Below are 15,421 nucleotides of genomic sequence, written 5' to 3'. Positions count from 1 at the left end.
TGACTTTCGCGCATTGCATGCCGGGAACTTGTGGCAAAACAATCCAAGTACCGCATCAAACGCAAGCATTTGCAGCACCGCAAAACGTTCATTCTCCGGTTCCAATACCTTCTTGTTTTTCTTTGCCGCACAAAAAAGGAATGTACAAAACAAAAGGAGAACAATGCCGGTCCGTACAAAGACAGACTCGACGAAAAGACAAAGAAAAGATACGAGGAAAAATCAAAGGAGTGAAAGGGTCAGACCCTTATGAGTGGAGAAAAGACGTCAGCGTGCTGCCGAACTTTCACCACGCGCAGATTTATAATTACACGGTTCTTGGAGTGAGTGCATACACTCATGAAGTTTAGTAACTTCAGGTCACTGCAACAAGCCCAGGTACAGTTTACCGACGGATGGGTACAGGACCTTGAAATGCACCGTGTAGAACGAAAGACCATCGTACGAACAAAGGTAAGTTTACCAGTCTCACAAATCGTCGTCATAAATACACATTCGTTAACCGTTTATTAATAGGACCTTTGAGCTCAACGGTAATTAATTAGCAGTGGAAATAATTTCTGGTTCATTACAGAAATGTAGCAGTGACAATAATATTGTATGCTGTAATCGCACTGGACAATTAGTGATACAAAACAACTGTTTTATCTTGTGAATAAAAGTATATGTTTTTGTCAGTGTACCATGGTAATAACAGAAGCGAAACGCAATATTGTGTCAGGACAATTTACTATTTATGCACAATAAATAAAGGAGCATAGCACGACAATTTCTGTTCAGCGCCAGACTTGCTTGTAACCTATATCACCAATTATGTTAAGAAACATGACGTATTAACTACTACAAAACTCTGACCTTTGTGGGAATGCCTGGAGCAGACTAACATGTGAGCTGCAGTGTTCTGAGACGTTATATTTGGTATATCCAGACCATCCGTCGGCTCTTACTTCGGAAACATGGCTTAAAAAATTTCTCTTCAACGACGTAATCCGATAAAAATAAAAAAACGATCTCTTTACCCGTCGGCTTCCTGTGGCTGTCATGCGACCGGCTATTGCAGTTAATAATAATACAACAGCTTCTTGGCATTTTTTGGGTTTCTTTTTATTGCTGTGTAACTGAGTTCAATTGAAAGCCTGCGTGCGCTAGTACCGCTTGCCACAAGTTCCCAGAATCCTTTGCGTTTTACCCCTGAATGACGTCACATTTATCCTGGTGGGCCGGTCTCTAGTCAAAATGCCCGGGCCGATTTTTTGTCCCAGTCCAGCCTTGCATGTGATCTCAATCTATAGACCACTGGCACTAGCGAGGAGTTTCTTAGTTGACTTTCTATCCTCCACCATCAAGCTGAATAAAATCTTTCTGCTGGGGGATATTAATGTCCATGTTGATGACAAATCATGCCACACTGCTTCTGAATTTCTTAGTCCTTTAGACTCCTTTAACTTTACCCAACACGTAACTGGGCCAACACACAGCGGTGGCCACACCTTAGATTTGATTCTATCACTGGGTCTGGATATCGGTCCAGTTTGTCGTGAGGACATTTTTATTAGTGATCATAAATATCTTTTATTTGATCTCTCCTTTATTTCTGACACACTGCCCTCTGTTCATGTGAAGCATTCACGATTAATTACTGACCCTTTAATTCGCAATGTCAAAATATTCTAGATAAAGTTGCTCCTCTTAAAATCAGGAAAAGCGGCACTACCAAATCCCTGCCCTGGTTCACAGAAGCTATTTGCAGCTTTAGGCGAATTTGCCGTAAAACTGAGTGCCTGTGGAAAGCCACAAAACTTGAGGTTCATAAGCTCCACCTAAAAGAACTATTATCTACCTTCAACTACATGGTGAAAGATGCAAGAGCCACTTATTTCACTAAACGACTTGCAGTAGGAAAAAGAAATCCTAAGGTTCACAGTACAGTAAGTAACATAGTCTCTCCCAAACTCCGTGTACACCTGTCATTTCAGATAAGGACTGCAATGACTTTCTAAGATTTTTCCAAGACAAAATCAGTAACCTAAGAGGAAACTCAGCTCCCTCAGATAGTCCCTTCAACCACGATCTTCCACACCCTGTAATTATGGAATCCCTTCACCCAGTTTCTTTAGAAGATCTAAAAGAAATACTGATCCAAATGAAACCCTCAATGTCCTACCTACTTCTTTATTTTGCAAAGTTTTTGACACCATTGGGCCCTCTGTGGTCACACGGATAAACTGTTCCCTACTGTCTGGCTCTGTCCCCAGGTGCTTTAAACAGAGTGTTATTCAACCTCTGCTGAAAAAGCCGAACCTGGATCCGACTCTTCAGTCAAGCTACAGACCCATCTCAAAACTTCCTTTCATTTCTAAAATATTAGAAAAGGTCGTTTGGTCCCAAGTAAAGAAGGCACTGGAGAAACATAACATTCTTGATGACCTTCAGTCGGGATTCAGAAAGTCACAGTCCACAGAAACTGCTCTCCTCAAAGTCACAAATGACCTTTTGATGGCCGCGGACAGAGGCGATTGCTCAATCCTTGTCCTATTGGACCTTAGCTCGGCCTTCAATACCGTTGATCATCAGATCTTAATTCACCGCTTAAATCATATGGTGGGGATATCTGGATCTGTTTTGCCTCATTTCTGGCAGATAGAACATTCATAGTTTCGGTGGGAAACCTTTGCTCAGTTGTAGCTAAATTGTCATGGGGAGTTCTGCAAGGTTCGGTTCTAAGCCCCCTATTGTTTTCATTATATATCCTTCATTAAGGCCGTATCATTAGTAGCTTCAAAATTATTTCCTACCACCTGTATGCAAATGATATCCAATTATACATCTCCTTTAAACCCTGGGAATTAGACAAATTATTCCCTCTAATGGACTGTCTTAAAGAGATTAATGGTTGGATGACAAACAATTTCTTGCAGATGAATGCAGACAAGACTGAGTGATTGATCATTGCCCCAGAGAGCCAGAGGTGTGGACTCGAGTCATTAATTTTATGACTTTAGACTTGACTTGAAAAAATGTTCTAAGACTTGTGACTTGACTTGGACTTTTACACCAATGACTTGGGACTTGAATTGGACTTGAACCGGTTTACTTGAAAAGACTTGATATTTTACCCCAAATACAAAATTTAACATGCATATTATATAGAGATTGAAAATGTGACGTCATTCACGGGTAGAACCGCAAAGGATTCTGGGAACTCGTGGCAAGCGGTACTAGCGCACGCAGGCTTTCAATTAAAATCAGTTATACAGCGATAAAAAGAAACACAAGAAGCCGTTGTATTATTAACTGCAATAGCCGGTCGCATGACAGCCATGGGAAGCCGACGGGTAAAGAGATCGGTTGTTATCGGATTACGTCGTTGAAGAGAAATTGTTCGAGCCATGTTTCCGAAGTAACAAAGAGGCGACGGGTGGCCTGGATTGCAGCCATTCAAAGGTCAAATATAACGTCCCAGAACCCTCCAGCTCACAGGTTAGTCTGCTCCAAGCATTTCCACAAAGGTCAGTGTTTTTTAGTAGTTAATACGTCACTTTCATAACATAACTGGTGATATAGGTTACAAGCAAGTCTGGCGCTGAACAGAAATTGTCGTGCTATGCTCCTTTATTTATTGTGCATAAATAGTGAATTGTCCTGACACAATATTGCGTTTCGCCTCTGTTATTATGGTACATTGACAAAAACATATACTTTTATTCACAGGATAAAACAGGTTTTTTGTATCACTAATTGCCCAGTACGATTACAGCATACAGTATTATTGTCACTGCTACATTTCTGTGATGCTACCAGAAATTATTTCCACTACTAATTAATTACCGTTGAGCTCAAAGGTCCTATTAATAAACGGTTAAGGAATGTGTATTTATGACGACAATTTGTGAGACTGGTAAACTTATGATACGTACGATGGTCTTTCGTTCTACACGGTGCATTTCAAGGTCCTGCACCCATCCGTCGGTAAACTGTACCTGGGCTTGTTGCAGTGACCTGAAGTTACTAAACTTCATGAGTGTATGCACTCACTCCAAGAACCGTATGATTATAAATATGCATATAAATATGCTACGATGAGATAGTTGACTTCATCTAACTAGCAAATGTTTTCCAGGCTACGTTGGTGATGCAGTTTTTTTTTAATGTGTATGATATTTTTGTCATGCGATTTTAAAGCCGGTCCTACAACCGCATCCAAGAATGACATGCAGCTTATCTCAGAACTGTCGGTGAAAATTATTCTTGGAGCTAGGTTTAATTGAGCTGCATTTTAAAGAGGTGCAATTTCACAATTTGTGTATATTTTCTAAGTTCACTATTTTGTCATGTGTTGAGAAAAACACAGATTTTAAAATTACATGGTCTAACATTTACATTTAGCATAACTGCAACATTATTTTTTCGTTGTTTTTTTTTTTTAAAGACTCGAAAGGACTTGAAATTCAAAGTTTCAGACTTGTGACTTGACTCGGACTTTTACACCAGTGACTTGAGACTCGACTCTGACTTGCCTGACATTACTTGAGACTTGACTTGAGACTTGAGGATAAAGACTTGAGACTTACTTGAGACTTGCAAAACAATGACTTGGTCCCACCTCTGCAGAGAGCATCAAGCCCCAAATTAGTCAATGTCTGTGTCCTTTTCATCCTCAATAAAAGCTACTGCTCAGAACCTCTGTCTTTTGACGCTCATATCAAGTCTGTGACCCGCTCCTGCTTTTTTCATTTAAGAAACATTGCCAAACTCAGGACTATTGTATCCAAAGGCAAACTGGAGATACTTGTCCATGCCTTCATCTCCTCTTGTTTAGATTACTAACGTAACGTACTCTTTTCTTGTCTGCCTAAGGTTTCCCTAAATCACCTCCAAGCAGACCAAAATGCCGCAGCAGGGCTCCCACAGTCATAAATTCTCCCATATCACCCCTGTGTTAAAATCCTTGCACTGGCTTCCGGTTGGGTATAGATATCAGTTTTACTCTTACATTCATGTCCCTACAAGGTGAGGCCCCCACCTATATCACTGAGCTTCTCCAACCCTACTCTCCAAACCGGATCTTTAGATCCACTGATAGTGGTCTTCTAACCATTCCACGGGCCCGTTTGAAAACAAAGGGGGATTACGCTTTTCAACCCCTGGCTCCAATACTGTGGAACAGCTCAAAACACATCTGCTTAGACAGGCATTTAGGTAATATTCATGTGTAGTATACTCTTTTATTGGATATGTTACTATACCCTCTTTATACTGTTTTATTGTTTCGATTGATATGCTTTTATTCCCAAGTGAAGCACTTTGAAATAACTTCCTGTTTTAAAAAGTACTATATAAATAAATTTTACTGACTACTTTTACTAGTTGTTATGCTAAACTTGTGCTGCTTATATACTGTATGTACATACATTTTGTTTTGAAATGTAATGCAGGCGGATTCCTTGCAGCAGAAGAATCACTTACATACATGCCTACAGGGCCCTGAGGTCCCTCAAACCCTGGCTTCCCTGTGAAGCCCTGAAGAAACACATTAAAAACACAAAAAAACATTAAAACAAAACTTCTCTGTAGACAGATATCACAGAGGTCATGACTACTATTTGCAGCCTCACCCTTTCTCCTGGGGGTCCTGGTGAGCCTGGAGGCCCCGTCTTCCCCGTTGGCCCCTGATATGTCAACAACAAGGAATCTATCAAAACTAAGACGTGGTAGAAAATGTTTATCTTATCAGCCAGTCAGATTTACATGTCATGACCTTCATTACAACAGTAACATTAAAAACAAGGATGCTGCTGATCTTGCAGGGTAAAATTTAGGACATTTTTGCAAACACAGTTATTTCCTGTTTCTCAGGAAATTATACCAGCTACTCAATATCACTGCAATATATTAAGCTTAGTTTGAATATCATCCCAATAATTATGCAAAGCAGCTATAGTAGAGTCTAAGAATAAAAAAATGGACCTGAAATGAGCACAATAGGTGCACTTTACATGAAAAACCAAGGGATTAGATAATACCTTCATACAGTTTTTGAGCTATATCCTTTCAATGACAAAGTCTTTCCAGGCTATCAAGCCTCTACACCAGGGGTCCCCAATCTCAGTCCACAAGGGCCGGTGTCCCTGCAGGTTTTAGATCTCACCCTGGGTCAACACACCTGAATCACATGATTAGTTCATTACCAGGCCTCTGGAGAACTTCAGGACATGTCGAGAAGGTAATTTATCCATTCAAATCAGCTGTGATGGATCAAGGGCACATCTAAAACCTGCAGGGACACCGGCCCTCGTGGACTGGGATTGGGGACCCTTGCTCTACACGCTACACAGGTACAGTGCTCTGTCTCTCAAAATGAAATAAAAACAAAGGCATACCACAGAACCTGGTGCACCATCAGTTCCTCTCACTCCGGGAATTCCTTGAAACCCCTAAATAGGAAGGAGAAGACGTAATGAAGAATGGGCAAAGAACCAAGGAGAACTGCACTGATGACCTATAAAAGTGCAAACACAAAATAATGTGCAGTGAGCTGTTATACTATTAGTCTAAATTGGCTGATTCAGCATTTTGCTAATGATTGCTGAATACAGGATTTAATTGTTTCTTGGCAGTTGCATTAAAAGGGATTCATGAGATGATTCATGTTTTCTCAGCTGATTGGCAGCTTTCTTGTGCTCGGAAAATCGTATCTTAAAGTACATTTAAGATAAGTACAGTATAAACATTTTAGAAAATTCTAATTTTGTAGGAAAGGTTTGGGGAAAATTCTTCCCCAAACTTGCTTTTCTCTCCTTTTCAGGGTCGTGGGGGGTGCTGGAGCCTATCCCAGCTGTCTTAGGGCAAGAGACAGGGTACACCCTGGACAGGTCGCCAGTCTGTCGCAGGACTAACACATATACACAGACAACCATTCACACTCACATTTACAACTATGGGCAATTTAGAGTTTCTAATTACCTATCCCCACTAACTGCATGTCTTTGGACAGTGGGAGGAAGCCAGAGTACCTGGGGAGAACCCAAGCAAACACGAGGAGAACATGCAAACTCCACAGAAAAGACCCCTCCCTGATGGTGGAACTGAACTCAGGACCTTCTTGCTGTGAGGCAACAGTGTTAAGGCAACAACTGCCCGATTTGCAAATAATCATCCTCTAATTTATAAATGTAGACAGACTGCCAACACCAGTTTCCGGTGTATGCACTGCTTTGCAATAGGGGATGAATTAACTGGTTGCCAACTGGTTGTATTCTCTTTATAGTCCTTCATAAAAGTAAGGTTGTAGAGTGTATGTGCACATGTGCAACTTTGCTGTTAAATCGCCATCCCACAGCATCCTTCTGTTTGTGTATGCAGATGACAATATCTTTTTTTTGGCCTTTTTATCTTATACAGATTGCATGTAATTGCTAAGTTGACCCCATTCATTCACATACTGATAGCAAATTGACAGCAGACTGGCTCCATCTCACTGCTGATTTATCATCATGTGCACCACCAAGCTCATTTCAAAGAAGACAACTGACAATGAGTGGTTAAAGACCTGGTACCTGTCTTTGAAACAACCATTTCAGAGGCAACAAAAATGCAAGTTCATTGGACACTCTCACAATAATTTTGTTAGGCATGAACAAAAATTTAGGTTTTCCCCAAGGCAAATGTAATATGAGGGGAATTATGCTTCATAATTTTTCACGACGTTCTGCCTTGACGAAAACTTAAAACCAGTGACTGAGACTGGGCTTTCACAATATTAAATTACATTCTCACCTCATGATTATTGTTGCACTATGTATAAAAAATACCATCAGCTAAATGTATTTATAACTTCATTTTATAGTGTTTATTTTAATTAAATAATAAAAACAGAAGTGCAAGAAAACATCATGAGTGTTCAAAAGCAAAAAAGCAGTTGTGTGAATTACAGACACAAAAAATTATCGTTTAATTTTAAGATATTGTTATTGCCTATGCACAGCCCTAACTGAGACTATAAACTCAGGAAGGAAACTGATTAATGAGGTCATAAAGTGAGCAGCATATACTTTTATATTATCTGCCCCTTTTTTTTCCAGCCAGATTTGCCTCCTGTTGACCATTAGAAAGAATGCATGTTGAAGGCTCTTCCACATCGACTTTTCAGAGTTGATGTCTGTTTACATACAGTTTATACTTGAGGTGTTTTTGAGACTAAATGGAATACAGACTGAATGTTTTCTATTTCTATTGACTGACACACTAGAAGCAACTTGGTCATCACAAATTGCTTTAAAGCTTTAAGGTTACCCAATAACATACAGTGGGGCAAAAAAGTATTTAGTCAGCCACCGATTGTGCAAGTTCCCCCACTTAAAATGATGACAGAGGTCAGTAATTTGCACCAGAGGTACACTTCAACTGTGAGAGACAGAATGTGAAAAAAAAAAAAATCCATGAATCCACATGGTAGGATTTGTAAAGAATTTATTCGTAAATCAGGGTGGAAAATAAGTATTTGGTCACCTCAAACAAGGAAAATCTCTGGCTCTCACAGACCTGTAACGTCTTCTGTAAGAAGCTTTTCTGTCCCCCACTCGTTACCTGTATGAATGGCACCTGTTTGAACTCATCATCTGTATAAAAGACACCTGTCCACAGCCTCAAACAGTCAGACTCCAAACTCCGCCATGGCCAAGACCAAAGAGCTTTCGAAGGACACCAGGAAAAGTATTGTAGACCTGCACCAGACTGGGAAGAGTGAATCTACAATAGGCAAGCAGCTTGGTGTGAAAAAAATCAACTGTGGGAGCAATCATCAGAAAATGGAAGACATACAAGACCACTGATAATCTCCCTCGATCTGGGGCTCCACGCAAGATCTCATCCCGTGGGGTCAAAATGATCATGAGAACGGTGAGCAAAGATCCCAGAACCACACGGGGGGACCTGGTGAATGACCTGCAGAGAGCTGGGACCAAAGTAACAAAGGTCACCATCAGTAACACACTACGACGGCAGGGAATCAAATCCCGCAGTGCCAGACGTGTTCCGCTGCTGAAGCCAGTGCATGTCCAGGCCCGTCTGAAGTTTGCCAGAGAGCACATGGATGATACAGCAGAGGATTGGGAGAATGTCATGTGGTCAGATGAAACCAAAGTAGAACTTTTTGGTATAAACTCAACTCGTCGTGTTTGGAGGAAGAAGAATACTGAGTTGCATCCCAAGAACACCATACCTACTGTGAAGCATGGGGGTGGAAACATCATGCTATGGGGCTGTTTTTCTGCCAAGGGGACAGGACGACTGATCCGTGTTAAGGACAGAACGAATGGGGCCATGTATCGTGAGATTTTGAGCCAAAACCTCCTTCCATCAGTGAGAACTTTGAAGATGAAACGAGGCTGGGTCTTCCAACATGACAATGATCCAAAACACACCGCCCGGGCAACAAAGGAGTGGCTCCGTAAGAAGCATTTGAAAGTCCTGGAGTGGCCTAGCCAGTCTCCAGACCTCAACCCCATAGAAAATCTGTGGCGGGAGTTGAAAGTCCGTGTTGCTCGGCGACAGCCCCAAAACATCACTGCTCTCGAGAAGATCTGCATGGAGGAATGGGCCAAAATAGCAGCTACTGTGTGTGCAAACCTGGTAAAGACCTATAGTAAACGTTTGACCTCTGTTATTGCCAACAAAGGTTATGTTACAAAGTATTGAGTTGTATTTTTGTTATTGACCAAATACTTATTTTCCACCCTGATTTACGAATAAATTCTTTACAAATCCTACCATGTGGATTCATGGATTTTTTTTTTCACATTCTGTCTCTCACAGTTGAAGTGTACCTCTGGTGTAAATTACTGACCTCTGTCATCATTTTAGGTGGGGGAACTTGCACAATCAGTGGCTGACTAAATACTTTTTTGCCCCACTGTATTTACCAGATCACATGACAATCAAAGGTATCCTGTGCTCCAAGTCACGCTGAAAAGTTAATCTCGGGTCTATCCCACTTTACATAAGATAAGCTTTTGTTATGTCCATGGCTTTGGAAAATGTCCAACAACCACCTATTGGTTCAGTGAGTCCAGAAACATTTGCAAAAGAGTGAGTATTTATTACATTAACTATGTGTAATTATCCATGTGATACATACACGAATATACTTACTCAGACCAGCCAATGCAGCGCTGAAAACTTTAAGTCAACACAGCTGATATGTTTAACGGGCCGGTAGCGAGCGCTGTTCTGTCTTGTTAAAACTTCACTTTTTTAAGTGTTTGTTGCCTTCTCATGAATTTATAGAACCATCTGTAATTTTATCCTGAGCTGCCTTGTAAAAATGGTAATAATGTGTTTTTATTCTGCTGAACCCTGGAGGATGTGGCAAAAAGCCAACAATGCAAGGTTTAAGGAATGATGTCATGTACTGCTGAGGTCATCCTGCGGCTAACGGCCTTACCATCGGCCCTTTAGTACCAGCAACACCAGCTGCACCTGAGGGACCCTGAAACAGAGACAGAAAATACCAACAATGCAAATTTTCCCGGCAGCAGAGGTCATTAAAAGTACAAGTGTTCAGTCTCTTAATTATACGCATCGTTAATCATGAACTCCTACACATTTTCTGAAAAAAATAAGCCGTTACACTAAATACAGAAATTAAAATACTGATTATAATGAGCCAAATGTGTTGCTGTGTAGCTCTTGTGTACATTACAATCAAATACATGTTTTACATGGGATCAGTTGGAGAGATTAGCAAACAAGACAGGGAGTTATTTCCTTCAGTACTACCGTGCTGTACAAAGACTGCCTCCTGCTGTTTAAACCAACAATTATTAGACACCTTCCCCTCAGCTTGGGAGTCAGTTTTGACAGTTTGAGGGCAAATCCATCATCACTACTTAAAATCTGTATTCAGCAGTCACACAGTTGTAAAGTGCACGATGTGCATTGTTGTGTCTCTTCCCTATAAAAGACAACACTGGGTCTAAACCCAAGTGATAAAATGTTTGTGAAATGAGTTCATATATTTAAGTATTTCACTGAATAATACAGTACATGCTGTTGCAATACAGAACGAGACAGGAGTACATGAAATGCAGACACACACAAACACACACGCAGCATTTTCAGGTGATGGGATTGAAATATGATAGAGAATGGGAACCTGTGTACCAGGCTTTCCTTCTGCTCCCTCTGTTCCAGGTGGCCCCGGCAAACCCTGAAAGGAGATGGAGAGAAACACATAACTGTAGCTCAGCCGGATATTACTGAACAGTACAAAAGAATATGTGTTTACTGTATAAGTATATTTGACTAATTAAATTCAGTAATCCTCTAATGCTAAAACATTTTTAAAATAATGTAAATCAATTCTTGTATGGAGGACTGTAATGAAATTTAGATACAGATTATATGATAAATATACAGTTTATAAACATATCAACTGCAACTATGTATCTACTGAGGGCTTATACTTGTAATAAATATACAAGTTATTTATTTTTGCAATTTGAACATTTAACCAGGGGTTAAAGTGAACCAGAATGACCTGGAACTGCATTCTGGCATTTGCAGTTTTGAATCATCAAATCTGACAAGCAGTTTAATACATAATACTGTCAAGAGAATTAATGTTTTGATTGCTGCAGCTTGGAGGTGCCTCCAGCTGACGGCATACTTGGTCAGTACTCAGAAAATGATCCCATCCTAGCCGAGTTCTCTAATAAACGATTCGAATATTTGAAAAAATATCTGTCCAGTTTGCACCACAATGAGTGTGCAAGCTAAACGTAGAGAAGCTCGTGTCAAAAGGACTGCGCAGGTTTTAATAAACCTAAATTTAAAGCTTCTTAATCATGCTAGATTTTCTTTTAATAAGATAGCAACACATCACATATAAATCCACTAAAGATTTTTTTTTTTTTAATTTATGAAATGACTTGGAAACAAATTGAAGTTTGTTCAGGTTTGTCATTGTGGTGGGGCGTGGACTGCGGTGCTGTGCAGACACACCTGCACGGCATCTGCAATCACACCCGCCCTGTTAAACACGGGGAATCAGAGTTTGGGGAGAGAGTTGTAAAAGTTGTGAACGTGGTGTGATGTGTGTGGCTGCCAGCTGCAGTCGAGTAAAATAAAGATGGCTCTGAACACCAATCTATGGATTGGCCGTGTCTCAATCACACCACAGTCATATTTAACATCATATTTATTTATTTAAAGGTTAAAGGTAACTCCACAACACCTGTAAACCTCACAGCAAAATAGCAGCAGCACATGTCAGCTGTAGGGTCTTTACCTTACAATATAAAGCGCCTTGTTCACTGTTGTTGTGATTTGGTGCTATAAAATAAAACTGAAATTGAAATGAAATAAATCTAAATTTTTACATGCCTTACTTCCAAGTGATTTTTTTCCCTACCCTGAAATGCTACACCAGATCTTAGTGTCCCCCCAGCTGCCAAATCTTACTCTAACCATAGCTACAATATAAGTTTACCAGTGGGCCTGGTTGGCCAGGATGACCTCTTTGTCCGGTCAAACCCTGGGGAAAACAAAAGGAGCAGATTAATATGAATGAATTAATATTGACATATATATGAACTTGGTAACAAAAAAAGTGTGTATTCAAACATCTTTTGGAGTTCAATACCTTGTTCCCCCTGGGTCCTGGTTTGCCATCACGTCCATCTGGTCCTCTGTTTCCCTTTAAAGATATTAGTGACTACAATGACTCAATCATCTCAATCAGCTGTCCACAACGTCAGCATTGTGGCAATTGTATCTAAATCATATTAAAATCACAGATTATATTTTTATTACACAAAAAGACAAGAACAGAAATAAGTCATATTTCTGTTTTTCGTTAGCTATGCTGTTATATGGTGGTGAAACTACATTAGTGACTGATTGTGTGGAATGAAGGATGTGAGCATGTGACACCAAATTTACATTCAGGAGGTCACTGGAAGTTCTGTTACGTAGTTAAATTGGACATTTGGAACAACATATGAAGTCATCTGACATTTTGTGGTGTTCAGACACATAAATCATCACTGACCTTTAACCCACGGCTGCCCTGTTTTCCCTGGAGGCCAGTTTCGCCATCGATGCCCTGAGTGGAAAATATATAAAGTCAGTGAAGCGCATCTCATTTTTTCATTCTCAAAAGGCATGCTTCCAGATAAAAGAGCATGTTATACAATATTAAGCTGTGGCAAACACCATACCACATAGTTTATTGTGTTTATTATGAGTCTTTTGAACTGTATCATGAAAAAGTTTATTTTTCTGGAGGTTAACTCGAGATTGTTGAAACTCAGGACTGACTTTTCTGCCAGAGCTGAATTTGCACACAGCTTCTGTATCACACTGGGATCTCCATGAATAGGTTTAACCACAGTGCTACACACTGTACCTCAGTGCCTTTAGGGCCGGGCTGGCCTTTGGCTCCTGGGAAACCAGGGAATCCAACGAGGCCCCTCTCGCCCTGAGGACCGCTAATGCCTGTTGCCCCCTGAATACCCTGAAAAAAAAAAGTTCAGTTTGTTATTAAATCTAGATCTTTTTTCTTACTCACACACTGACTTTACAGCAAATGAGATGTTATAGGAGACCTTTGACATTTTTGGAAGCACACTGGCTGAGTGTGACGGGTTCTTTCCTGCTACCACAAATTAATTTGACATAAATTAGAAGCAAAATGATAAAAGCATCAATTTCTTTGAGTGAATGTCATCTATCCCTAGGAAGTACACATATGTGAGGTCTCACCGCTAACATGACAAACGTCCCAAAAGTTCTCATATTATTAGGGTTCCCGGTGAAAAAAAAATGCAATAAACAGCTGCTGGCAATGAATTTTTAATCACGGCTAATATGAGAAGTGATAATGTGACAGTCACAGTGCTATTAGATGGGATCAGTGTAATAGAGGGTGGCACCGGGCACAGACGAGCATACGGCAGCTGTCTGAGTGAGACAACTTACATCTGCTGAAATCTATAAGCCGACGTGACAAAACATCAAAAGACTAGAGAAACAATGTAAATGGTCAGAATAGTAACTCTGTGGAGGGGACCAGAAAGGGCCGCAGAGTTTTGCCTTTTATAGGTGTAACTTTTTCATTTGCACTGTATCTGCCGTACAGTTCAAACTAATTTCAAACAATGATCATTAGTTAAAAACAAACTTTACAGACAAGGAAGGCACATCATTACAGGCTTTATCAGTCTGTCAGTGTCAACAAACAAGGTTCAGGTTCATACTCTGTCGCCTTTAGCTCCTGGATCACCCTTTTCCCCGTCTGGTCCTCTGTTACCCTGTGAGGGAAAAAATGTTTAAAGGAAAGGCTCAGTCGAGCATGTTGTGCTGTAAATATGTTCGTCAAGAGCACCTACCGTTCTTCCAGGAAAACCCACATCACCCTTTCTCCCTGGTGCACCCTGTCAATTTAAAAAAAAAAGGAAAAGAAACTTTTATTGTTTTAATGTGGGGAATGTAAAATTATACCACACAAATCACATTAGTCAATGATTCAGAAGCAGATTACTGCTAAGAACATAGTTTTATACAATCAGAAGATGGCGACGTCTAAATGAAAAGAACGTGAAGAGCTAATAAGCAGGATCCAGTAATGAGCCATCACAGCCAGTAGATGGCACTGTGAGGCTGCAGCGTTGTTTCCCCTCTGTGTAGCACTTTTAGACAACCCGTGAAAAACACTTTTTATAAGCTGCAAGTGTAAACTGAAGTAGAGCTGCTATGATGACAAAAGTTACAGGAAAAAAGAAAACAAAAGCACCACAAACAACTGAGAGTGAACTCAGTGATCTCTTTGTAACATTCTGTCTGCTCAGTATTTATACATGCAGGTTTATAACTGTAATGTAATGATGTAATGGCTGTTACAGTGTTTGCTCACCATAGGTCCCTCTGAGCCGGGATCCCCCCGGGCCCCCACAGGCCCCACAGGCCCCTGACATAAAAAGGAAACAAGAAACATTAAAATTCAGTTTGGGTTTTTTTCCTGTGATTGTTTGTACACTATTGTAAACTTATTATCATGCACATTAAGCATACATAGAAACTATAATATGCATGCTGTTTTAATATGATATCAACTAAAAAACATATTTAAAACACTTGAAATTAAAATGCAAAACAGTTGGAGACTCCCACCAAACGTAAGACTTAACAGATAAAAATGAAGTAGTTGGTTTGTTTCTCACGATGAAAAGCTGGAAACAAAATGAAAAGCACCAGGTGTCTACTGCTAACTTATCTTTCCTAGAGACCTCTCTCCTCCCATCACCTGGAAATCATTCGCTCTTCCCTACCGTGAAGGATCTTCATGACACACCTCAAGGGGAGCGCTCCAAAAAGAGACTCACAAAACAGACTTCTAAAAATATAAAAATCTTTCCTGATCAAA

At 40.2% G+C, this 15,421-nt stretch overlaps 1 protein-coding gene across 1 annotated transcript in view; it reads right to left on the bottom strand.

Moving 5' to 3' along the window:
• LOC146705518 (uncharacterized) overlaps positions 1–15,421 on the bottom strand; it is an 82,030-nt gene that overhangs the window by 28,953 nt on the left and 37,656 nt on the right. Inside the window, exons 23-34 of the mRNA XM_085461008.1 lie at positions 14,912–14,965; positions 14,388–14,432; positions 14,256–14,309; positions 13,406–13,513; positions 13,049–13,102; positions 12,641–12,694; positions 12,488–12,532; positions 11,153–11,206; positions 10,442–10,486; positions 6,381–6,434; positions 5,616–5,669; positions 5,467–5,520 (exon numbers count right to left, since the gene is read on the bottom strand). Coding sequence (XP_085317134.1) covers positions 5,467–5,520; positions 5,616–5,669; positions 6,381–6,434; positions 10,442–10,486; positions 11,153–11,206; positions 12,488–12,532; positions 12,641–12,694; positions 13,049–13,102; positions 13,406–13,513; positions 14,256–14,309; positions 14,388–14,432; positions 14,912–14,965 — 675 coding nt within the window. The remainder of the gene's footprint in view (positions 1–5,466; positions 5,521–5,615; positions 5,670–6,380; positions 6,435–10,441; positions 10,487–11,152; positions 11,207–12,487; positions 12,533–12,640; positions 12,695–13,048; positions 13,103–13,405; positions 13,514–14,255; positions 14,310–14,387; positions 14,433–14,911; positions 14,966–15,421) is intronic.

Source organism: Copadichromis virginalis, linkage group LG7, assembly GCF_057382275.1.
Source record: "Copadichromis virginalis isolate Kocher_CV1m ecotype Utaka linkage group LG7, C_Virginalis_male_GT1.1, whole genome shotgun sequence".
Lineage (NCBI taxonomy): Eukaryota > Metazoa > Chordata > Actinopteri > Cichliformes > Cichlidae > Copadichromis > Copadichromis virginalis.
The sequence above is the reverse complement of the archived record's forward strand: the minus strand, read 5'-3'. Positions and strand labels throughout refer to the sequence as shown.